Genomic DNA, 25,344 nt, shown 5'->3' on the forward strand with positions numbered 1-25,344 from the left:
GGTCCTTAACTAATATGGGAAGGGGAGGGGGCCCTCAGTAGATCAGACTTGCTTTTTGCATGGCAGAGGATGAGGGTGAGCAAGAAGGTAAAGAAAACACAGAGATGCGGACATGTCACCCACATGCACCACCTCTGCACGGAGCAGCATGCTGCCTTTGGGACCATCACCTTCCTCTGGCCACCCTTCCTGGGTACTGACATGTGCCAAGCTGCCTCTTCCCCTCTCCAGCAGTGGACCATGTGCTCATCCTTGGTTTCCCAAGAGCAGTCCCAGGATGGATGTGCTTGCCCTTTGATGTCTCTTTTCCCCGGATTAGAGAGGAGGAAGAGGGCTTTGCTGTCAGGGCTGGCTGTGGGCAGAGCTCCCTTGCCCACTGGGAGCCTATGGGCTCTCGAGCCAGTTTTGTTTTGGCATGATCCGTCTTTGTGAGTGAGATCTGCTGCAGATGCTAATGCTATTAGCATCAGGGATTTCCTTCAGGTCTCCTGTCATCAACCTGGTGACATTTCGCTGTGCAATAAGCCTCTATCTTTTGGGAGACTAAAAATCAAGTGTGCTGCTTCCATCCTGTAGGAACCGTCCCTGTGCCATGCCAGCAGGAGCCTTGCTGCAGCAACCAGGAGTCACCTTGGTGCTCCCACTGGATATGGCATTTTCATTCCATCTCCCAAATACCAGACCAGGGACAGGGCAGATGCCACCAGCAGCAGGGCTCTGGGTGAAACCAGTCCTATGTTTGTCACCCAGGGACACCAGCCGAAGCCCTTGTGACTTTGAGCCCCTCAGAAGGAGCAAGAGGTTGTCGAGCCCCAGGAAGCATCTCTGACAGTGACCAAATGGAGATGCCGAGGAGCCAGTAGGAGGGCAAGTGCTTAATGAGACTTTTCCCAAGCCATCTCCTTGCCTCCAGCCACCTGGAGCTGGAGGACTCCTGACCCAGGGGTTGCTTCTTGGCCTTGGTACCTCTCAAAGAGTATCTCCTTCCTGAGCTAGTCTGGGCTTCCTTTGAACCCAAGTAAGTGCTCATCACTTGCAATAACCAGGAGTGTAAAGACTCTTCTGTCGAGACTCAGCCACCCGCTCCGTCCCACTCCTCAGCAGTGCAGCCCAGGAAAATGCAAAATAGTCACTGTACCTTTCTGAAACTAATTTTGAAATGCAATTTGTTTGCTGCTAGTGTTGCCACCATCTCTAATGACAGCAGAAGAGCTTTGGTATTGGGGTTGGGTTGTCTCTGCACCTTGGAGATCTCACATCCCTCCTGCCTCCCTGTCTTGTCAGGGGGCAATGGGCCATCCCTTGACACGTGTCAGCCACTGCATAGAGCAAAAGGCCATTACAAGCTGGCAGGGTGAGATTTAGCTTAAGCAAATATTCCTGGGGATAAAAAAAATCCCTTATAATGTGAGGAAGGGGGAAGGCTGGCATGGCTTGGTACAGTCTATAGGTAAGAGGACAGCAGATTAGTGAGCAGCTTTGAGACAAACGGAAGGGCATCAGGTGGGTACACCTACCCCAGGGATGCAAGGTACCAGAGGACAGATGACAGCAGAAGCTCCTGGCACCAGGGATACAGGGATTTGTGGATAATCTTGGGGAAAAGAAGGGAAGGAAAAAACGGCTAGATACTGACTCCCAACAAATTGTTTCTGAAGATTTACGTGAGGTTTGTAAAGTGTCAAGGCTGGACAAGGGGCTCAGTAACTGCCTGCAGCTCCACAAAAGACAAGGTAAGACGGAAAATGTGCAATGGGAGGAACAGGACTAAATTAAGAAGAACAGGAGAAAACCTGAAAATCCAGGCAGAGAGACATATATAGCTATAGGAGCATGTCAGGCTGGACCAAGCCAAGCAGCATTAAAAACATGCCAAAAGCAGCAGAATGGGCTCAGGGCGGAGGATGTGACAGGTCTGCTCTCACTTCTGCAGCCTCCCGAGCGTGGCGGCAGGGTGTGGGTGGATGGGACGGTGAAGCCTCCTGTGTGCTGGCTCACGTACTGCGGGCAAGGAAGGGGTGCAGCCTGGTGGGGACAGCTGTGTTCGTGCCTCCCAGGCCCTGTGCAGGGCAGATGTCACTCCTCTTGGAGGACTAGTTCACAGTCTGATAGTTGTTGCAGAGAGAGATGTCCCAGTCATCCTCCCAAATGGGGCTCTCACTGATGGACGTTCATCTTGGGGCGAGAGCCCATGACCAGCCTGTGCAGTCGCCTGCTGGTGCTGCCATTTGTCTTGCCCTTTGCTTTCTGCTCTCCGTGTTGTTCCTCAGCATGAGCTGCTGGCCTTTTGTGGGCAGAGCATGATGATGCTCATAACCTGGCTGGTGATGGGCTTAAATGCAGGGTGGCTGCCCTGCTAATTTTTAAAGCTTGCCAATATTTGTCACAACCAGCAGAGGTAATTGCAAAAGCAAGGAGAAAAATAAGCACTTGGCGTACACCAGCAGTGAGTTTCCCTTCTACTGCCAGCAGCACAGAGAACCCAGCAGTCCTGGGTCAGGTCCAAAATAGGTGTAAAAACTCCCGGCCACCATCCTTTTTAAGGATGGAGCAGCTGACCCTGGCACTGCTGGGGAAGAGGAGGCTGCATGCTGAGCTGGGTCCTGGGAGAGGAGCTTGGCCAAGAGGGTCCCTTCGTCAGGGTCTTGCCTGGGCCATGAGGAGGGGGAACCGGACCCTGGGGCAGAGCAAAGCTGGCTCAGGAAACCACTCCCTGGTGTGCCCCAGAGCTGCCGTGTTACCACAGGCACGATTCCTGCTCCCTTGGTGATTGGAAGCCTGAGATAAGACCTTGGGCCCCTGATTTTGGAAGGCATGGAGGACACAAGGCATTAAGCATTTAAAAATGTGGGAGCTCTCTTGCCCCAGTTTTACCCTCTTGAATGAAGGCTGGAGCCCCCATTTCGTGGGGAGGGTTGGCTGCTTGGGGCTGCTCTAGCTAAATTATTTCCAGTGCTTTAGGTGAAGGAGAAAACACCAGACACTTGCACCATCCTGCAGCAGGGAAGTGGTGTGTGCATCAGAGATGGCTCGTACCAGAGGGCTCTTCGGAGGGTCAGGGAATGTTTTAGCATTGAGCTCATATTTAGATGCTTAGCTCACATTTCCAGGTTGTCTTTCAGCCCTGTTTGCTGGCTGCATGGTGACAGCGGCCACCACCAGCCCACCCTCAGCAGGCGGCAGGGCCGGTGGGAGAAGGGGCAGCTGGGATGGTGGCAGTGGGGAAATGTCATGCCTTGCCAAGCAGCCGAATTGCAAAGACGAAAAAGGCTCAGTCTTAACAATTAGCAACACCTGAGTGGCCCTTCTGCCGTCTTCCGTCTTCCACATCATCGCCAGAGACATTTCCCCATTGCACCAGCTTTGCCTCAGGGGATGGATGCCTCTGCAAGCCGTGCTGCCATCACCGGCTGCTCTTGTGCCACTTCCCCCTCCCTGTCCATATGAGGGAGCTCAGTGGCTTTAGAAATCGAAGGGTCTGGAGCCCCAAAAGCCCTGCCAGGTTCCCCACACGCATAAGTGCCTGTGGGGCTCTGCCTTCATTAGCAAGACATATGCTTCTAGTCCTCCTGCTCACAAAGTCTTGCAAAGGTAAAATGAATGTAGCCTGAAGGCTCAGGAGCTGCAGATGAAATAAGATAAGTCCTAAGACTTCGCTTTTTTCCTTTTCTTTCTTTCAGACTCACCATCTTTATGCCAGCTTTTGGCTTTCCACAGGCCTGGCTCCCGCCTCAAGGTGCCCGAGGATGGCACTGTGCCAGGGCCCCATGGGATGGCTGGGAGGACTTTGCAGTCTCCTCCTGCAGCAAAGATGCTTTCCCACCCAAGTGGGAAAGACAGGCTGCTGACACCCATCCCACTCCCCCTGCCCGCGGTGGGGGTCTCCAGCAGGCTGCTGGCCCCCCACTCTCCATCTGGCTCACACTGGGGAACGCATCCCCACCCGCACAGTGTGCCTGGAGCTGTGGCTCCTCTCCAGGATGTCTCACAACGAGCTGGTCCCCCTCCCCTCAATTGTTCCCCGGGGCAGCTGTGCAGCGTGGCTCCGTGCAAGCAGAGCGGGAGGACAGATCTGAGGAGACAGGAGGAAAACGAACTCCCTTAAATATGATGGAGGCCACTGCCTGGTTCTGTCAGCCATTGCATCCCCTGCACCCAGCTTGTCTCCTGATGTCTTTTTCTCTCTCTGGGTGTAAAATGTCACAAGGATTAGGCCCAAATCTCCCCTGGGTGCTGCAGCTCACCCCATGCTTATCTCTTGAGGTCACCTTGGGAGCTAGCTTTGTCCCCTCCAAACTGAGTGTCAGCCACAGAAGTGACCACAGCGGAAACTGCTGCCTCAAAGCACCAGATGCAGGCAGATGTGAGGCTCCGTTGCCACCCTTCATGAGCAAACCCTTTAACATGTCCTGACGCTGTGACCAGCTAGCATCACCACTGGAACAGCAATGCACCGCTTGCAGAGCCAGCTAAGTTGTGCCAGGGCAGTGGGGCTGAAGCCGGGGCAGGGGCAGGTGCTCAGGCAGAGCCCTGGCTCCAAACCCTCCGATGTTTCCTGCGGTTCCCAGGGGTGGTCACCAAACGCAAGTCCATGAAACGTGGTGCTGGCACCACAGTCACAAGGTGCACAGATGCGTGTGGCAGAGTGCACTGGGACTCACGGCAGTGAGTGGCACCATGCCCTGGGAAGACCACCATCGTTTTGGGGCTGTTGATGTCAAACACTGTTGCAGTGTGTTACATCTGCTCTGCAGCCTCACTGGTAGCAGATGCAAATCTCGTGGGCTCTCATGGTGCACATCATCCCCTTCCCAAAATGGCTCAGAGGGGCCATACCTGCCCCCAGTGCCCTAGAGCCAACCCTACCACCTTGTGCTCATGTATTTGGATGCAGTTTTCTGCTGCCCCTTTCCCCCATGCAACCATTTGCCCCAGCACACTGCCTCTGTCCCCATAAGGGCGGCCACCTTCCTCCCCATCCTCCCAAGAGAGACCCTTGTTGTCCTGACACATGGCACCTCTATAGCGGGGCTGATTCGTCACCAGGCTTTTAATGAGAAGGTAATTGCAGCTACCACTGCCCCAGCAGGGGAGATCTCTCCTGGGTCTCCGGGTCCATGGCAGCACTTGGCTGGGACAGAGTGTGAGAGCAAGGCGAGTCAGTGCTGCTGATAAAAGTGCTCCGAGATAGGGAGTGAGGGACCAAGGGCTGCAGCATCTTTATTCCCTCTTGACCCACTTAAAGCAAGCACCGGTGACTAAGGGAGCCGGCAGGAGGATAAAAATACCTCCAACATGTTCCCTAGGAGGCCGGGACAGAAATAGGGGTGCCATCAACTCTCCAGTGAACAGTTGGGGTCACCCAGTATTTTGCAATCCCAAAGGTGGAGTCCCCCAGTGTCTCTCACAGCAAACATGGTGACATCAGGGCTCCTCTGCTTAGATCCTCCTGCCATACATGATCCCAAGAGCTGGCTCCCTGGAACCCTCCCTTTCCCTCCTTGGCACCAAAGCAATCAGAAAATCCCCCCCAAAAGCAATGGCTCTCCCTTACTGCCAGCAAAGGAGAAAAGCATCATGCAAGGACATGTACCCCACAAGCCTCAGCCACACGGGCCACTGCACAGCTGCCAAAGTGTCTGTGTTGCTGCAGTGTGACCTGCTGGGGTCACATCCCTTCGTGGGCTGTGGTGGCTGGAGGGATTGACCCTGAGGCCATGCTCATCTCCCTGGCCTGAGCTGCTCCAGACACAATGTTGTCTTCTCATGGGAAAACCCACCCAAATTTCCAGGTTGGTGGCAGGGTTCTGGTGTTGCCTTGCCAGCCCCTCCACGCTGGCATACCTGAGAGCTTTTGCACTCTCAGCACACTGAGGCTTTGCAAGCATGATGCTGGAGACCAGCAGCCGGACTTGGCACCTGGTAGTTTGTTTGCTCTTCTGCAGGTCACACACTGGCTGCCGCTTTATTAAACCTTGGAAAACATCTTTCGCAGGCAGCCACAATGATCCTGGTTTCTTAGCAAACCAAAAGATCTTGAATCAAGCAAGGAGGCTGCAGCACATACCCCGGCCACTTGACCACAGCCAGCAGTCCAGGGGGGTGGAAAAACCAGTGCAGGAGGATGCTGTGGCCTTCAGGCAGGCTGCCCAGGCTCACGGATGGCAGAAGGTCTCCTCACATGGGGTAGTGCAGAGCCTTGTCGCAGGGAGACATCAGCCGCTTTCGCTCTCTGGGGGGTGCAGAGCTCACTGGCCAGGCACAAGGACGAGAGCTGGCATCGGGCCGGGCATGGTTTCTGAGACACCTGGGTTCAAGAAGTCAGCACTCAGCCCTTGTGGGATTTGTTAACAATTTGTCCACAAGAAGCCGGGGGCTTGGGAAAAGGGGTGAGTTACAGCAAGGAGCCGGCAAGCTCGAGGTTTCTCCCTCTTCCCCCTTGGCACAGGCTCCCTGCCAAGGATGGAGGAGGTTTGTAAAGCAGAGAGCAAACAAGTCTCTCCTGCCTACAGCTTTCATGGACCAATATATCTCCAAAATCTGGGTGAGTGTTAGCAGGAGGCTGAATGTTGAGGCAGAGGTTTACGGGTACTGGTCGGTTGCACGGTGTGCTGAGCAGCACCACCAGGAACCCAAATGTTGCCATCCTTGAAGGACTTGCTTGTTTAATATATCCACCCAGATGTGTATAAGCAGACGGTGTAGGACAATGCCTTGATGCTAGTGAGGGTGTAAGTTGGTCTCCTGGAGCGTTAGAGTTATTGGGAGAAGCAGTATATGCTGAAATAGGCAGTCCTGCTTACTAAATCTGTAATTCCAGCTCTGACTATATTTTCATCTTTCTAATAATAAGTGCAAATATAGTAAGGATGAGTCACAGGCTGCAGGCTTCAGGGTTTTTTTCCCCCTCCTTTCTCTCTGAATCCATCATGTAGGGGAGAGGGGCTGGCAGAGAAAAGGAGCTCAGGCCCAGGGGAGATCCTGTCCCAACCAGCTCTAAACCCATCCCCTTGCACCTCTGCACACTGTCGATCCCAGTCAGGAGCCCGCGGTTCCTCCAGCCTCCAATTGCCTCCACCATTTCATCCCACCTGTGTAACACTCCTGCCCAGGGACCTTTCCTTCCTGGGACACTCCTGGACCATTCCCAAACCAGTGCACCTGTCCCACCCCTGTCTGCATCCTGTGGCTTGTACAACCTCACATTGGATTTGCCTACTGGGAATTTTTTGCTTTGTTGCAAGGACCTTTTGCAAATGTTAATGCTTTCCTTTCGCTGGAGAGCTCTTCGGCTGATCTGCCAGAACACATTTCACACGCTTCTCCTAAAATTATGCCCTTTGCTTTTCCCAGCATTCAAGCTGAAGCGGAGCCCGGTGTGCCGGCGGCATGCGAGGAGAGCAGCTTGCTGGCTGCTCCCAGCTCCAGGGGTGGCAGATCGAGGGGTTAAGTGCTGCCCAAGTGAGCATTCTGTGGCTCCGGGGCAGAGGACTGGAGAGGTGGGAGGGCTGGGAAGGGCAGAGCTGGGGAGCTGCAGGGCTCTGCATGGACCCACCCTGTTGCTCGGGCTTTGTGGGTGCCCTCAGCGGGGACAGCAGGACGGATCAGAGCATCCCTTGAAACAAGACAGTTTCAGCACTTCCCCCACTGCGGTGCACATAAACCTGAGTTCAAAGGACATCACAATTTAGGCACGAGCATTTTAGCTGCGGATGGCTCTGGATTTGGGCTGAAAGCAAGGGATGAGCTAAAGATAAGCTGCTCTTAACAACCCCCAGGCCAGCAGTTCTGCCCCAGTTTCTCTCTACTGGAGCCCACCCATACTGGGCTGTACACACTCCCTGCGCAGCCTTTAGCCATCTCCTGCATCGCCACTGCCCCTCCCTGGGTTGGGAGCAGGGACACAGGATGTGTCCCAGCGGGTCCCTGCAGCTGAGGGAGCAGAGAGGTGCAAGAGGCAGCAGGTTGCAGGGGCAGGGGATTCTCACAGAAAGTGAGTCCCAGGGGCAGGGTGGTCTCTCCTGAGCAGGGGGTCAGTGCCCAGTTGGTTGTGGTGGATGCACGGTCATGGGGAGCTGGCGTTTAGGGGGGCCTTTCACTGCTACCCCCATGGCCATTCAGCATCAGAGCTGGGATGGGGTTCAGGTGGGCAGGGGAGTGCTGGGGACAGGTCAGCAGGGCTCCTGAGGAACTGGCCTGGCACACACCCCACTGCTCTCCAAGTCCCTGCAAAGGGCTCTCAGCAGCCCCTTGGCACAATGTGCCCATGCACATAGGCATCCCCCACACATCCCCTGTATCCCCTGCATCCCCCAATCCCCTCCATCTGCATCCCTGCATCCACTGCATTTTCTGCATCCCCCACATCCCTCTGCACCCCTTGGCACCCCCTGAATCCCCTGCATCCTTCCATCCCCTCATCCCACTACAGTCTCTATAACCTCTCACATCCCCTACATCCCTGCATTCTCCCACCTCAGACACCTTCCTTGTTACGGGGAGTTTACAATTACACTCCAACCATTCTAAACTGTAAAGGAGGACATTCCGGGTTTACCCTTCACCAGCAGGACTCCCCACAAATATCCCCATTGGGAAATGCCACAGAGGAATCCGGATTCAGCCCTGCCACTGGCCCTCCCCAGCCAATGCTGGCAGTAAGCAGCTAGTCATGACTATTGCCTCTATGGTTAGAGCTGATTAAATACATCTTAAATGACTCATTGGGGATTTTTTATTATTTTTTTTAATAACTCACGGTGTCACTACAAGGCACAAAGTTTGCTTCGTTGAGTTTGTTTCCCTGTTTCCTTGCTGAGATAAATAATTGAGGAGCTGAATAGCAAACCAGAAACCCAGAGAGACTTTACTGGGAATATGCTGTGATATGTGTCACCCCAACAGCATTTATAGATTTAATTTTGATATTAGCAGTGAGGTTGGGGAGCAGAGACAGGAAGGAATTTGTCAGGAGGGGATTGAGGATTGAGGGGGCAGGGCTGGAGGGATCTGTGGGGGGCTTGGGAGGGGGGTGATGGGTCTTTCCCTCCCCCTCATCCCAACCTACTGCTCCAGCCCTTTCTGACCCTCCACAACAGGATTGCCCAGTGTCAAAACAATGCTCTTTCTCATTTGGAACGGGAAATACTTTCAGCATCTCCCACTGCAAATAAGCCAGGACCACCCTCAGGGGAGGGCAATAGTGGCCATGAGAGGCCAGCAAGGGTGACCAGCCACAGCCATCCCCGCTGCGCACATCCTTTGCCCCTGACCTTCTCCAGGGAAGAAGACTGGGCCCCCTCCGAGAGGGCTGTGGTCCTTGACAGACACCCTTGGGAATGCTCACAGAGAAGGCAAACATCTTAGCTAGGGAAAACAGAATCAAAAAAATTTGAAAAATTATCAAAATATGTGTGATTTTACCCATGCTGCACTTAAAGCACCTGCTCTGAAATTACCTTAACTTTGCAAAGGAATTAATAGCCTTACCAGAAATATTGTTATTGTCAAAGAATAAGAATGACAATTATTTTTGGTCAAGGAATGTGATGCTTTTTTGCGTGTCATCCTCACCATAACCCCTATTTAAATTGCCATCCTGAGCTTGGTCTCAGCCACAACATTTGGCTGCAGGTGCCTTCATCCTGGAGTTTCGCCATTCTGCGAAATACCGGCGCTTCTCAGATCAAGGAGCAGCATCTGGGTAGCAGGACCCAGTCAGACTGCAACCCTTGTAGGGAAGGAAATGAGAAAGACATCTGCATCATTGAAACCTTTCAAGACCTGGGGGGGGGAAAGGGGGGGGGGTGGGGGGTTGGGGGTGGGGGGGGGTGGGGTGTGTGAGGTGGGGGAGAAGGATGGGGGAATTTCCTGAAAATTCCCACCTGCTTTTCCCTGCCCACAGTCCTTCACCCAACATGTTTCCCGTGGCTGTCACCCAAACCCCTGCACTTGCCCATTGATCCGGGCTCAGAATAGCTCCCGCCAGCAGCCAGCGATCTGCAGGCAGCTGACACTGGAGTCGACGGATGAAGGACATGGGGCCTCACCCCCACGGCACCCTGCTGTCGGTGACTCCTCTCCCTCTGCACCCCTCCAGCTGTACCCTGGGATCCCAGCACAGCCCCACGCTCAGAAAAAAGGGAAAAAAAGGGAAATAACATAAAGTGAGTTAAAGAGGGGAGGATACAACACCGGCTTGTAGCAGGGCAGGCTGTGCCATGTGCCCTAGCTCAGCCACCTTGCCACCTGGCTGATCCCTTTTGGGGGGGCCCAAAAATGGACCCTCATTTTTGGGGGTCTTTCACATCCCATGTTCACTTCCACAGCCCTTCGGGAACGGCAGGATGGGGCAGCCAGCCTCCCTGCAGGAGGAGAGCCCTGCATCCCTTGGAGGTGTCCTTGGCAAGGCAGAGGGGGTCAGTCCCTGTCACAGCAGCACCTCAAAAGGAGGGCAGAGGCTCTCCCCGCACAATCTGCCTGTCAGGGCCAACCATTTCAGGTGTCAGACAGGGTTTGTGTTGCTTGACGAGGCTCTTCCCCTCACTGGCTGGGACTGTGATGAAGACTGGGTTTAAAATGACCCCACTTGCTGTGGGAAGCGGGGGAAGTCACCCCCCAAAGCCCAGGGGAAGTGTAGGTTTGCTGTGTGCTTGCCTTGGGGCCTCCTCTTTGAGCATCCCCTGAGCGGGGCCATGCTGAGGCTGTGGCATGGGGCTGAGCATCCTCCTTCATGAGGCTGAACAGCCTCCCTGCCTGGTGTGTCCCTGTGCCGGCATCCCTGAGGCGCGATAGGTGACAAAGGCCTGGGCATCCTAAGAGCACTGGGGGCAGCTGCTGGGGACAGGAAGGGGATATCCCTTGCACCCCGTCTGTCAGTACCCCCTTACCCCCTAGCCCCAGCTGCACCCGCAGCCTGGCAGGTGGCTCTGGAGGCAGGTGGCATCTCTCTGGAGCTTGGGGAAGGGGCTGGGTGAGAGGGTTTGGAGGGATTTGGCTGCGGGTGGGGTTTCCCCAGGGAGGTGAAGCTGAGAGCATTACAGTCCTTGTCCAGCTGCTTTGGTCTCTGAGGTCAGGTTTTGGGTGCTCCCCTGCAAACACCAGCGCGGTGGCCTTGCTCTGTGGTGCTGGGGAAACTGTGGGGCTGTCCCTTGGCCAGCTCCTTCTGCCAGGGGAGCTGCTGCCCACTCACCGCAGCCCCTCAGATGGTTTTTGGCTGTGCCCCCCCATCTTATCCCCCTGGGAAACCTCTTGCTAAGCACGGCCAGCAAAGCAGGGAGCAGCGGGGGGCGGCCCCCAGGGAGAGCATTGGCCCACAAAGGCAGTAAGGAAACCCCCTCCACACCAGGCGCCTGGGCAGGCACCATGCCCCCTCCCACCACTCCCCCATCACCCTAAAACACCTGGAGATGGTGGGGAGAAGGTGGCCAGTGCCACATCTCCCTGGCGTGCCCATGGACCAAAGTGATTCTGACACTAAGCGAAGGAAAGCAAGGCTGATCAAAGCTGAGTGGTATTTTTTTCTTTTTTTTCTTTTTTATCTTTCCTTAAGTGCGAACACCATCTGGCTCCCCCAACTCTGTCAGCGCTTCCAGTCCCCAGGCAGCTTCACTTTTCCTAATTACTGTCATTAGGCAGTGAGTAGCGATTAGGGAGGGATGCTGATGAGCAGCATCAGGAAGGCTGTGGTCCCCCAACAGCCTCTCGGAGGGGGCCTGGTGGCCTCTTCTCCCCATCCCGGGGCCTTTTCCAGCTGGGGAGCTTGGTGGGTAGTACTGTAATTTCTTTCTTAGTAGAGGCTGGCAGGGAGGGGATGGGGAAGGGACCTGCTGGCAGGTCCGAGTCCCAGGGAGTCCCCAGGGAGGCCTGACACCACTGGATGGGAGCAGGGCAATGGTAGAGGTGTTCGGTGCTGCTGGGGGAAGGAGAAGCAGCTTGCTGCAACCCACTGTGCCTCTGGCTGTCCCACCACTCTGTGCCTGCTCTGCCTACAGCAGAGGTCTGGCCAACAATGACCGCTTCTCCTGGGCAGTCCAGAGGCCATGGTGATGTGCCCCACATCCAGACCCACCAGTAGGGCAGCCTGGAGTCCATGGTGATGGGCTGCATGGCTGGATGGAGTCAGGCTCAGCTGTCACCCTTCTGTCTGGCCAAAGCAGGACGGGCCACCAGCTTGCCTGGCCCTCCCTGGCTCCCCTTGCTGCACTTGGGCATTCACCCTCCCATGCAGCTGCCCGGCTGCACCGCAGCCATGCGGGCCAGCATGCGGTGTCAGTGCCACCTCGTGGCAGGTGCCCCGGGCCCGCTGGCTGCTTTTCTTCACCCACGGCCCCCCACGGGTGTCCCCTAGGGACTGCAGGAGCACCCACGTGTCCCTCTGCCATGGCTGGCACTGGGAAGTGCGTGGTGGGGAAGGCTCCGTGGGGCAGGATGAGGTCCGTGCCCCGCAAGCAGTGATGGGGTGGCCACCCAGCCCCAGTCTCCTTGCAGCAAGTGGAGGGGCTGGCGGCTGTACCTGGAGGTGGGCATCCCTGTTGGACGTTGACCATCGGAGTATGGGGTAAAATGCTGCCCACCTTACCCTGCCTGCCCTGCCTGCTATCAAGGTCCAGCACCCAGAGAAAGCCCATGGAGGGGCAGGCTGGGCCTGTGGGGGTCTGTGGGGGTGCTTTGGGCTGGAGTAGCTGGGCCCATGGGTGCTGTCAGGAGAATGAAGTGGGTGAACTGACAATGGGAGGAGAAAGTGAGGGAGAAGGACCCAGGTGGGGAGGCTGGCAGAGGAAAGCTGAGAACTTTGGAGGCTGGGGGACCTGTGGGGTTGAGAGGGGTTTGGCAGACGTGACCAGTGGCTACAGAAGAAGACCCCTGGCCAAAGTGCCTCTCCTCCCTGCGCTGCCATGCTCTGTTGGCCAGCTGGCTCCTGTCTCTAGGACCAGGGATCAATACCACCCCCCAGTCCCTAGGAACACCAAGGCTTCCGTCTGTTTCCACCAGCATCATTGGTGGGACTTGCAGGAGCTCAAATACCCCCATGACCTCCATCATAGTGGAGCTGGTGGGGTTGAAATGGGTAGGGATATGCCTGAGGTGGTTTTGCAGTGAGGGTTTTAGCCTTGGCTCCTTCCTCCTGCCCTGGGGTGTCCTCAGACTTTCCCCTGGCTGCCTCCAAAATCCCGCACCCCTGCAGCCAGGTAAGCCCGGCCTCGCCAGCCTTTCTAGGCACTTGTGAAGGCAGCAGGGCGGGCGCCAGGCCAGGGAGGAAGCACAGCTCCTGCCTCGCAGGGGGAAGTGAGAAACTGCTGTGGAAAGTGAAAGACAGGCAACATCCGCCCCCCCAAACCCACTTGCCCCGCTCCTTGTCCTGTCAGCCAGCTCCCGGCGTGGCCATGGGGGTTTGGAGGTGGCCAGGCCTGGCTGATTCCCAGCCATGCAGGTGGTTGTGAGCAGGGGATGCGCTAGTGAAGCTGGTGCAGAGGGAGCCCCTCAGCTCAAGGTCCTGCTGTACCTCTGGGACCACCATGCTGGAAACCCCTGAAGCCAGAGGAATGGGCACCCCCATACAGACCCCTGAGCATGCATTGGCAATGGGTTCACTTTATTCTTTAATTTTTACAACCATATTTTTCACCTCTGTCCCTTCTGCTCTCCATGCAGACAAAACAGACAGCCCTCTGTCCTGTACATAAGGATGGAGAAGCAGATACAGAAGGGGTTGCAAATCCCTCCCAGGTCCAGGCAGGCAGGCTGGGCAGGAGGGGAGCACTGCCCCACCACGGCTAGCAGCTGGGCAGGCAGGATGCAGGGAAGACACCCCACGTGCCATATAACAGAGAAGAGATCCGAGGGGCACTTGCTGGCTGAGGAATCCAATGTGGATCGAAATGCCTCTTCTGCAAACTGCAGATGCTGGCAGCAACCCATAGAGGAGACACCGGGCTGAAGCTCTAGCAGAAATGAGAGCAGAAGCCCTTACCTGGGCAGCAGGAGGAGCTTTTTCATCAGGATTTGTATGGGACTTTCTTTTACAAATTGCCACACCAGCTGGGATGGGCAGCACATCCACAGAGCTGAGCTGCAGCAGTCACCAGGCGGGAAGCAGGAGATGCTCCTGACAATCCTGCTCCATTTCCCTCTCATCCTTGTCTCTCATGAATGAGGTTGCTCTGCGTCCCATGAGCAGTCCTTCCAGTGCCAAAACGTCTCTTGGCCTGGCTTTAGCTCATTTCCCCAGTCTGGATGCACAAAGATTGCTCGAAGTCACTTCACAGGGCTGGGTAAGGAGCATGGGGATGAGGGGATGCCTGATTCGTGCTGCAGGGATACGCCTCCTGCGATGGCCAGCATGGCTGCTGTGGATAACTGGCAGCTCAGCACTGGAGCCTTCACAGCCCCTGCTAGTGAATGACACATGCCTGGAACCCCAGGAGACAGTCACCGGGCACATGGACCAACCCCTCCACCATCCAAGGCTGAGACAGGACCCATCCCATCCTGGGACATCCTCAGCCGGATGAAGGCTCACCTCTGCCAGCCTGCTTAGGCCTGGGAAAGGAGTTGTGGTGAGGAATATGGGCCTTGGCACCTGTGACAGTGCCTGTGGTCGTCCTTATGGGATGGATATCATTAATCCGGCTCCAGTGCTACAGGCAGGGGAGAAGAGGAAGAGTCACCCTTCAATAGTAGTGCCTGGTCCTGCAGCCCCAAAAGAGAGTTCAGGCTTGGGTAGGGGGTCACCATCAGGGGGACATGCCCTCTGCAAAGTGCCACCAGGTGACCCTACCGTGAGCTGTGGCTCTGGGTGGCCCATTGGCACTTGGCAGCAGTGCTCCCACACCCTGCTTGGCCACCTCTGCTCAGTCCCCGAAGCCTCTCAGGCGAGGAAGCCACCTCACCGAAGGAAAACCAGACCTGGGCTGCTGCTGACATGGTGCTTCATGCAAATACCTTCCCCCGACGCACTTCTAATTGCCTAACCACCCGCTCCAGGGCCACCAGGGTTTCTCACTCAATCCATTGGCCTGGCTCTGTTCAGCTAGGGGGATCAGCTGCTGTAATTACTTGGGAACAGCAATCCTACACTAATGAGTTCATTTCCGAAGTAGAGCCCTTCCCACTCAGTAAAGCCACTTGTGGTCCAGTGAACAAGACCATTACAGAAAAATGCCTTGGACCAGCAATGCCAGCCAGCTCTGGTACACAGGCAAAGCCTTGAAGACTCTCACATAAATTAAGTCATCCTGCCTATGCTTGTATCATTCCTGGTTTTGCCTGGTGAGGAAACATCCATCCCAAGTGACACATAGTATTTCTGCAGCCACAGTGAGCTGAAGTGACAGTTGTCTGGGGCGGTAATGACAAGCTCTTGGAGCTCCTCTAGAGCAGCAGTTTCTATTGCCTGCCTCTGGTCCTCCCTGACTTCAGTGATCGTAGCTCAGAGCAAAAGACAGATCTTTCTCCCCTGTTCCCTCCCTTGCTCCCTCCTTGGGAGCTTGTTTCTCACCCCGGGGGTACCCAGCTGCAGAGGGGATCCCCATGAGCACTGCTGGTGGACGCCTGCCACTGTATGAGAGCACACAGAGGGAGGAGAGACCTGGACATTATGGTGGGAGAGGGGGGGCAAGTGGGGCAATACTGTGAATGGAGCAGATGCTGGATGGGCCTTGCTCCGTATGGCCCCAAGCCTCCTTTTATTGAGGTCAGTAGCAAAAATCAAGCTAATGGCAGCGGTGTAGGATTTGGTCCTAATGTAACTCCCTGCTTCCCTCTCCATCTTCCTTTCCTCTCTCTCTACTATTTCAGCCACATGTTCCCAGCAATCACCCATCCAGCAGAAGACCCATCCTGGCACAATGGCAGCCTTGCAAATGGCACAGCAGCCCCCGACATGGTCCGTCCTCACCGTCTGCATCTCCTCTGCCTCCTCCCAGCAGTACGGCCATGGCAGCTGTCAGCAGTTCGGCATAACTCACTGTGATCCGCTTTGGCTTCTTCCAGTGCTTACAGAGGTAACTTGGGACTTGGCACAAACAGGAAAGTGGAAAAGGGCAGTCCTCTCAGAAGGCTGATCTTGCTCGAGGCAAAACCCGGTCCTCAGACAGCTCACATCTGTGCAAGGCTTCCCCTGCCTGGGGGTCAGGCTCTGGGTGTCTGCAGGGAGCAGCCGGAGTCCTCCAGCCCGGCTCCCCCCACCCTCAGGCTCTCTCCTCTCCAGCACAGTTCTGGGTGGTTTTGGTGGTGACCAGGGCTGTGGACCCCAGCTCAGTGGCAGGCAGTGGGAAGCCATGGTTGCGCTCATCGTGCTGGGTGTACACAGTGGAAAGCAGGACGATGTCACCGTCGGCATCACCCCGGCAACACGGCCTCCGCTTTGCCCCAGCTTTACCAGGTGGCCCCGGCATCTTCAGACCTCCATTGAGATGTGGGCATGGGACTGGGGTCAGAGTGGCATCTCCCTCCAGCACGACAGGGTCCTGGCAGCCCAGGCTGGGCAGGGGGCTGGTGATGTCCATGTTTTCTGGGATGGGGCAAGAAAAGGGGTTTACAGAGCGCACAGGAGTGGGTCCAAGAGGGTCTCAGGGAGAGGGTCGCATCCCTGGTGACACACTAGGGGGAAGATAGAGCTGAGCAGGAGGAGCCTGCAAGGTCCCCACTGCACCTCTTTTGCTGCAGAGCTGCTCCTGCTTACAGCTGATGGGTTTTGCCCACCCCCACCCCACCCCCACCCCACTCCCATAAAAAAAACCCAATAGGGAAAGGCAGAAACTTGGACTTGCACTTTGAGCCCTCTCACTAAACCCTTCTTGTAGCAGAGCAGCCCAGCCCTTGGTGGCTCTCCCTCCCAGACCGCCTCCCACTTAAAAATAGACTTGTTTACATGCTGCAAACACAGGCGTGTGCTGCCAGCCCCAAGCCTCCTGCCACTTTCCACACATCTAGTGCCTCAGTGGTGGGCTTTCTAGGGTGCAGCCTGGGGAGACAGTAGGGACAAGGACCAGGGCATGTGGCAGGGAAGTAGCTGAGGGGTGTCTTTGGTGCTCTCCATCATGGCTGGATGCCAATTGCCACTGCATTTCTCCCTTCTTATTCATTCTTGGTACTTTTCCTAGGCGTGTGCATCACGGGCTGTTGCAGCCACACTCACTTTAGCAGAAAACCCCTGGGTAATGTCCCCCTTGGTCTGAGTCACCCAGCCAACACCACCAGTGGCATGTGGTCAAGCCAGGGCATGAGGACTGGCAGCTCCTGGACCCAGTGCCACCCAAGGGTTCCCACCTGGGCAGTGGGGTGGTGGCAGGTGCCAGTATCCCCCAGGGTGACCCCTCGTGGAGGTACGGAGGAGCCATCCCCCCTGCCTGGGCGTGGGGAGGAGTGAAGCCAGGCAAGACCATTTCTGAGAAGAGTGGTCAGGATTGAGTCAGCACCAGGGCAAGGGTCCCTGGGGAAGGAAACAGCCACCTAGCCTCTGGATGATGACCCAACAAGATGGGCTGTCATGGGACACCATGGCCTCACCCCTGTGGAAATATCCTGCCAGGAAAGGCTCAGCCCTGTCCGCACCCCCCAACCCTATGTTTGATGCCTTTGGGGATGACCTTGCGCGGTGCTTTGATGCCCTGCCGGTGGGGCTGGCCTTGACACTGTTGGAGTCTTTGGGGCACTTGCCTCAGGATGCCTGGCATCACAAGCAGGAATAGCAAGCTGGGTGGCCAACACGGGACCCCCATTTGCAGTGCCGCAGGGAGAGGCTTCCTCTAGAGCCACCCCTAGATGTCCACTGCTGCCTCCGCAACCCCTGCTCCAGCCATGGCCCTCCAGCTAGCAGGGCAGAGGGAGAGGTTCCTTACCAGTGCCCTGTGCGCATCTCCCGTGAAGAGGGGATGGTGCCAGCAGGTGCTTTAAGCAAGCAAAGGCACAGGGAGAGCTACAAAGGGAGAGGGATGGTTCAACAGGGTCACACTGGCAGTCACGTGCAGGTGTGGGTTCCCAGGGGACAGGGATGCTGTCACTCAGGGGATGGCTCTGCCACTCCAAAATGTCTTGGGGTGCCAGTGGAGCCCATGTTGAGCGTAAGAGCTGGCCTCGACAGGGATGTGCCTCAGGGGAGCCAGTGGCAAGAGTTCCCATTTGCCCTGGGTCCTCAGGGTGCTGTGACAAGGAGAGCAAGAAGTCCCCTACCTTCGGCCTCCTTGTCCACTGCCTTCCTCTTCCTCCTCCATTTCCCCACCTTGCAGGCCAGGAAGCCCCAGAGGGCAGCCAGAGTCAGGATGAACCCCACCGCTGCTGGGACCCCGAAGATCAGGAGGGTGCGGGGCAGGTCCACCGAGGGGAGGGTGGGTGCCAGGGCGGAGGTGGGCGCTGTGTGGCTGGGCTCTGCTGTGGGGCAAGACACCAGCAGTGTCAGGAGGGGGAGAGCTGGGGTGGGGGAAGGAGGGCATCAGCCAGCATTACCCGCCCGTCTGTCCAGCCTCAGGGCTGCAGTAGCAGGGAAGGAGAGTGGCTTTTCACTGCTACCCACTGACCACCTACAACGAACCATCCCCCTGCCTGACGGGACCCTTGTCCCATGCACTGCCATTCCTGGCTGATGGGAGATGAGGGCATTCCTGCCCTTCCCATGGTCACCCCTGGGGCAGGCTGTGACCCCTGCACCAGGCTGGACCATCCCTCTTCTCCCCGTACCATGTACCATGTTTCCCTCACTGGAACTTGCTGCCCTCTTCCTCTCTCCTCTTCCTCCAGGTGAAGGCAACTCTCCATCCTCTACTGCCACCTCCACCGCCATCTGCAGGAGAAGGCACCTTCCACCTGCCCACCCCCAGGGTGCCTGCAGCCCACTTGGCCCACCACCTCCCTGCCCCGAGGAGCTCAGTCCCCAGCCACCCTTGTCCCCTTACTTGTGTTGTCCTTAAACAAGTCGGAGCACTTGACACAGGACCTGGTCAGGAGGTCGAAGCACTGCGAGGAGAGGCAGGAGGAGGAAGAGGCACCTTTTCCTGATGAGGACATGGCGGAGTGGGAGTGAGAGCCCAGCTCCCGCATGGCGCAGCAGCAAAGGGGCTGCCGAGTGTGAAATCGCAGCGCCCCGGGGCCCGTGGCAGAGGGAGATACAGTCTGTCGAGCTGTGTCGTCTCCCTTGGGGCTCACGATTGCTGCGCTCGCCCTGGGGCGGGTCTTCACCAGGGAGGAGGAGAGCAAGTGCCCAAGCCCTACCCCTGCCTGCCCATGCAACGTGCCCTCAAACTACCTCTCTCCAAAATATGCTTCCAAATTCCCTGCAGCCCCTGGCATGCCCCAGCCACACAACATGCCCAGCAGCATGGTGCCCCAGACCAACAGTGTCACCTCCTCAGCCCTCACCCTTTCCCAGCCCACCCATAGGTCGCCCCCAGCCTGGGCACGTCTCCCAGCCCGCAACCTCCCTCACCAGCTGGCAAAAAGCCCCCTCAGCATCCTCCAGTGCCTACAGGAGGCTTTTCTGTGCCCAGATCCTTACAAGACCCCATCCCGGGGCCACGGATTCAGGTTAGGTGGAAAATGCAGAAAAGGACAGGAGGAGAAGAGTGCAGGGGCACCAAGGTTTCCCCTTTAGAAGATCCCACAGCCCCCAGGACATGGCTTGTTAGTGCCTGCTGTGCAGGCAGGCCAACTGGTGTGTGTTCTCCACCCCTACTAATGATGGTGCTCTCCATCACCCTACTCTCTCCATCCCAGACCTGGGCCCATGGCATGGACCCTCCCAGCTCCTTGGCACCGTGTCTCATTTTCCAGTGTTCAGACCTGGCTCTGCTCAGTAACTGCCCAGAGTGTGGGCAAAGCAGGTCATACCAAGCAAGTCTGGCCCTCATACCCTTAGAAGGGACTAAATAAGCCCTTAATGCTCTTAGGTGTTCCTGACCAGAAGCAGGAGAAACAATGACAAGTCAAAGCCCAATGATTGAGATCTGAAGCGGGTAGAGTGATAGATTTCAGTGCTGTAGATAGCTCTTCTCCATCCCTACCAAACAAAAATCATGTTCCCTTTTTCTTCGCCCTGTAGGAAAGAAAGGGACCAGCCGAAGTTGCTGGCTTGCTCCCAGCTGAAGGAAGTGGTGCGGGAGACCTGCCTAGGCCAGGAGCGCCCTAATGGGGTTTTATTGCTCGAGTCCCATCCTTGAAGCGGGTACAGCCACTGGGCTCTTTCTAGTGATGCCTCTGCCGCTCACTGTCCTGGACCGAGGCTGGGAGGGGAGGAGGAGAAAACCAAAGGATGGCTCAAGGTGACAGAGTACCAGGTGTCCCCACTGGACAACCAAGCCCCTCTGTGACAGGCCAGATGACTTGGTCCCTGGATATTCCTGGCCCTTTCCAATGGCTTTTGGGCAAGCTGAGCCCACAGCCTCTGCACCCCACCCCCTAAAGCGCCAGGTGGGACACAGTCACCACATCCCCATGCTGATTTGCAGCCCAAGCACAGCTCCCCAGCAGGGCAGGAGCTTTCCTATGGCAGGGCCCTCCCTGTCCCCCAGACATATCTCCCTCCCTGCCAGCACCATCCCCAGAGGGTGGCTTGCACCAGGGCAGAGTCAAAGCAGCCCCGGCACTGTCTCAGCCCCCCCTGCCAGGTGCCATGGGGCTCTGGGCAAGTGAAAGTCCTGACCAAAAGCGATCACTGCCCACTGGTTCCACGCCTGCCATGATTTCACTTCCCTTCCCAGCCAGTGTGCCCAGCCGCTCGCTCCCTCACCCTCGCACACTGCCTGGCTGCCAGGGATCACCCTGCGCAGCTGCACCGTGCCGGCGGGAATGGCTGTGCCAAGCCCAGGGGTCTGCAGGCTCTACCAAATGCTGCAAGAGCCTGGCCACCATTCCTGTGCCTGTGACTCAGTTATTCCTCCTCCACCTTAGTCAAAATAAAACTGAGCAAGCGGGGGCAAGCCAAGCACTTCCCTCTCTCAGCATGGCCCTGAGCTCTGAGGCTGTCAGCGGCATGGCCAGCTCGGCACCCTCTGCTGTGACGCTTGCGCTGGACAGGCTGCACTCGTCCTTGCACAGGTACCTGCCAGGAGAGCTGGGCCAAACAGGAGGACAACTCCTCATATCCCACCTCACCCAGCTCCCTGCCCTTCATGTGCCCCAGGTGAGGAGCAGGGCTGCAGTGCCCGCATGGCAGCAGGAGGGGTGTGCATCCAGCAGCAAGGTGCACCGGGAGCAGCTCGGGGGGGGGGGGGATGGAAAGCTGTGATGCAGCGCCATGAACCACAGTAGGGAGACAAAGAAAAGCCTGGGCTCGCTCCAGTCCACATCTGAGCTGAGCTCCAGGGCAGAGAGCACTGGGGAGGAGAGGGCACCCAGAGCCCTCACTGTGTCCCCAGCAGGCAGCTCACAGAAGTGTGAGGGTAGGGACAAGGGAGCAGAAAACGTCTTGCACGGCTAGAGTCATGCACAGAGGCAGACTGTGCACGAAACAGCCAGTGCTCTGTCAGGATTCCTGCCCCCAAAACACCTCCCTGCTCCAAAGGCTTTGCTGTTTCTCTTGCTCTGGGGTGTTTCTACCTGCTGGTCTCCTTTTCCCAAAGGGGGATGCTCCTCCATCATCTCCCTCTTTCCTTCCCCCCATGAAATACCCCCTGCTGTGCTTCCCCCACGTCAATTGTCTCTTGGTGACTCCCAGCCCCTATTCCCATCGGTCCCACTGTAGCACTGTCACCCTGCCCCTCTCCCTACCCTCTCCCCTCCTTGCTTGGCTTAATGCAGGGGGAGGAAACGGGTTCTGGCATCTGCTGTACCACACTTACAGATTAACTCTGTGACCCCTCCAGTTAAATACATGCCCTGGGGAAAGCCCAAAGGGAGGAACCTACATGTTGCTTTTGACGTGGAGGGCGAAGTTTACAACAGAGCTCAGGAGACGATGGCTCCTGTTTCAGTACCTAGAATGAAAACTAGATGCTGCACATTAGTGGCAGGAAGCCTGGGGATGGCAGCTGTGGTGTCCTCCTTCAAATAAAGTGCTCCCAGGTCCTCTTCTGTGGAAAGATGTTGCAGCCTCATTACTGTGATTCACCTTACTCTATTCCCTCCCATTTTTCGAGTCCTCTTTTCCCCCCTTTACAGCTCTTGCACACTCCCTTCCTGGCCTGTCCGCCTCCTCCTGGGCCAAGAAAATGATGTTTGAATTCACACATGATAACGCTTACTCATGGAGAAAATCACCGCTGACTTCCCCAGAGGCACTCGCACATGTGCCAGCTCACCAGCGCAGCGAGGCTGCCTGGCCAGCTCCAGGCATCGGCTGTCCCCCTCCTCATCTCCCACATCTTTGCCTCCCCTGCCCTTTGTAACAGTGGTTGATTGTTTTTGGAGCACCAAAATTAAAGCCTGGTGAGTCGTTTGAACTGTTTGCATCTCAGAGCTGAATACACTTGATAATAGCACAAATGCATAATTAAAGAGCAGAAAAAAATGACTCACTGGATAAGGAAATGTGCTTTTCTTATCTGCTCTGCAGAGAAACAAAAACCCCAGGAACCTGGGACTCCTGCTAACTAAGTACTTTTATTAAACAAATAAACCAGCAAAGATATCAAAGGAACTATTTAAAAATTATGTCTTAATGCTGGAGTCAGAGAGCTCTATTTCCAGTGCTGTTTGGTCCAGCCCCACACTGGGAGGTCTGGCTTTGGCCAAGGTCGGCTGCTGAGATCCCTGTGGTGAATGGGGCAGCACCGGTTACCCAGGAGTGTGGAGGGATGGCGGCATCCTGCGAGCACTCGTACACACATGAGCGGCTGGACTCAAGTGAGTGGTTCCTCTGGTGTCAGGGGTGGGTGAAGTGACTCACGCACACGCTTGCAGAACCACCCGTAGCAGAAAATATGTACTGAAAGTTCACCTTGTGCTCGTGCACACCGGAAACCCAAAGGCTCGTTGATCAGAGAAGCTGCAAGGTGTTTATCAAGCAGACCCAGTTACCTCGGGACAGACCTCTGACAGATTGCACCCAGTGCCCTGGGAACACCTCAGCACAGCCCACCGTCTGCCCTGCATCCAGGCGGTGCTGCTGGAAGACTTCAGCTGGAGCCAGCCCCCAAAGCACGTTCGACACTTCACCCTCAGGCCCCTTCCCAACACCCCTGCACTGGCTGGTGGGAAGCATCCCTTCCTGAAGAGCCCCACTATGGCTCTCGGGAGCCAGTTCCTCAGGGCTCCAGCACAAACCATCTCCTCGGGATCCACCGGGATGCCCCAACATGGCCCAGGCCCACTTTGCTCTGCCTTCTCAAAGTCAGCCAGGCTTAGGGACAAACTCTGGGAAGATTTTAGGAATAATGTGGGAAACCAAAGGCTTCAAGAGATTCACCGTAAAAGCCAGACCCTCTGTAGGTGTTCTGCTTCTTACCAAGGGGTTTTGCGGTAGTGCTCATCCATCTGCGTGGGGAGTTTGGAGTGGGGCAGCACCCCAGTGGCATTGGTTCTGCTGAACATTATTTGTTTCCCTTCTTGTTTACATGTCCCTGGAGCTGTGCTTATCCATGAGGCTAAGGAAAAATGAGCAGGTGTCCTTAACTCCCTCTGCAAGGGGACTCGGACCCTCCAGGGATGATGCTGAGCACCCAAATTAGGCTTCTGCAGTGGACTGCCCTTTGAAGACCCCTCTAGGGTCATAAAGCAGTGGGTCAGCACTGCCTGGACTCAGCTTCCTTCTGCCCATTCCCTCTCCCTGCTCCAGAGAGCCCAAGAGGGACACAGAAGCATGTAGAGGACATACAGGGGAACCCCCCTCCCTGATCCAGCCCTGAGAGGGCTGAGCCTTTGAACTTCCCTGCCAGGAGCAGGCGGTGGGTGGCAGCGAAGGGTGTTTCCAGCCGCTGTGCTGGCTGCTCTTGCCACTCTGCAGAACATGGCAGGACTCTCTTAGCAAGGCTTGGGCCCCTGGACACTGCCCAGCCTCTCACAAGATCTCCTGTGTTACCAGTGACACGCTGTTAGCTGAGACCAGCTCTTCAGCCTGGACATCCCTGTGAGCAACCGGTGAGCAAAGCTCCCTGCCCTCTCTGCCTGTGGCCGGGATGCTGTCCCCATCTCCGTCCTGAGGATGGGTGGGAAGTTTGCCCTGTTACCCTTGGATGACTGGGGTAGCGGGGAGGCCAAGTGTCCCTCCCAGCTTTGCCTGTGGCTGGTCATAGGGAGTGTTCACGTGCCCAGGCAGGGCTGGGCAGCACCTCCAGCAGCGAAACAGAAACCAGCGGCTGAGGGAGATGTGCTGCCACACTACAAACCTCTGAGCAGGTGGGTTCAGCTGGTTCAGGCATGCGTATGCTGGGGCACAAACCTCCCCGGCACGTGAGACCAAGCGTAGAAACCTCCCCAGCGCTCGCAGTAGGGAGCCCCACTGCTGTGCTTTCAGGGCACGAATCTCCAGCAGACAACTCCAGAGCCAAAACCCAAAGCCTGATGGAGGTGAGGGGCTGTCTCCCTTTGAACCCCCACCCTTTGTAGCTTACTTCAGCAGCAAGGGACAGGAAACTGCTTCGGTCAGCCTGGAAGTCAAAACTAAACTAAACAGCCCCAATTGCATTTTGCATAGTGCTTTGTTACAATGAACAGCTTGCAGGAAAGCTGCAGCTCCAGCTGACGTACGGGAATGGTTTAGTGAACACATTAGAACAAGAAGGCAACCCGAGAAAAGGCAAAGGTGCTTGCAAGCAATTCCAACAGAGAAGAAATTATTTTTCCTGATTGCAATGATTTGTTGCAATTTATTTTGCTGCCTGCTGTACAACCACCCCCCTTCTCCATATAGAAATAAAAGCCCACCACCTTCCATGGACTGCAGCCCAGCTCCAGCACAGCCACGCTCCTCAGCACTGGCCACAGGAGCCATCCTAGCAGAGATGACCAAAATTAGCAGCATGTTTGGGTAACTTAAAGCACAGCTCAAACAGGGAACAAAATGCACCAAAAAAAACCCCAACCAAAAACTCCTGTGGCACCTGCAGATTGCAACAGCTGAAGCCTGAGTACAGGTACAGAAGCCTGCATGGTTTCCAGTACTAGCTATCGCTCCAGAAACAGGTCCCTGAGTTGGCTTTTGTGGCTGCCCTGCAGCTTCCCACCACCCCAGGCACAGGCAGGGGCAGTAGGTGCAAGGCCAGCCTCCCTCAGCCCCACCTCCAGGGAGCTCCGACTTCTCTGCTTGTCACCACTGAATGATGCCCGGAGAGCAGCTGAGCTGAGTGAGTGCAGGGATTTTTCGCTGTAGGCTGCTTGGCCGGTCAGATGCCAAACTCAAGCTGGTTTCAGCCCCACAGCATTGAGAGGGACTGCAGTGCTGCAAGAAAAATGAATCGCACGTGTTTTGACATG

At 56.3% G+C, this 25,344-nt stretch overlaps 1 protein-coding gene across 1 annotated transcript; it reads right to left on the bottom strand.

Annotated features, from left to right (window-relative positions):
* Window positions 1-13,915: 13,915 nt before the first annotated feature.
* Window positions 13,916-22,354, bottom strand: TNFRSF13C (TNF receptor superfamily member 13C). The gene is given in 3 exon segments (XM_040597067.1): window positions 13,916-16,513; window positions 18,175-18,471; window positions 18,894-22,354. Coding segments are annotated over 3 exon segments (765 nt in total). The 5' UTR covers window positions 19,039-22,354; the 3' UTR covers window positions 13,916-16,190.
* Between the last annotated feature and the right edge of the window lie 2,990 nt (window positions 22,355-25,344).

This window comes from Falco naumanni, chromosome 5 (assembly GCF_017639655.2).
Source record: "Falco naumanni isolate bFalNau1 chromosome 5, bFalNau1.pat, whole genome shotgun sequence".
Lineage (NCBI taxonomy): Eukaryota > Metazoa > Chordata > Aves > Falconiformes > Falconidae > Falco > Falco naumanni.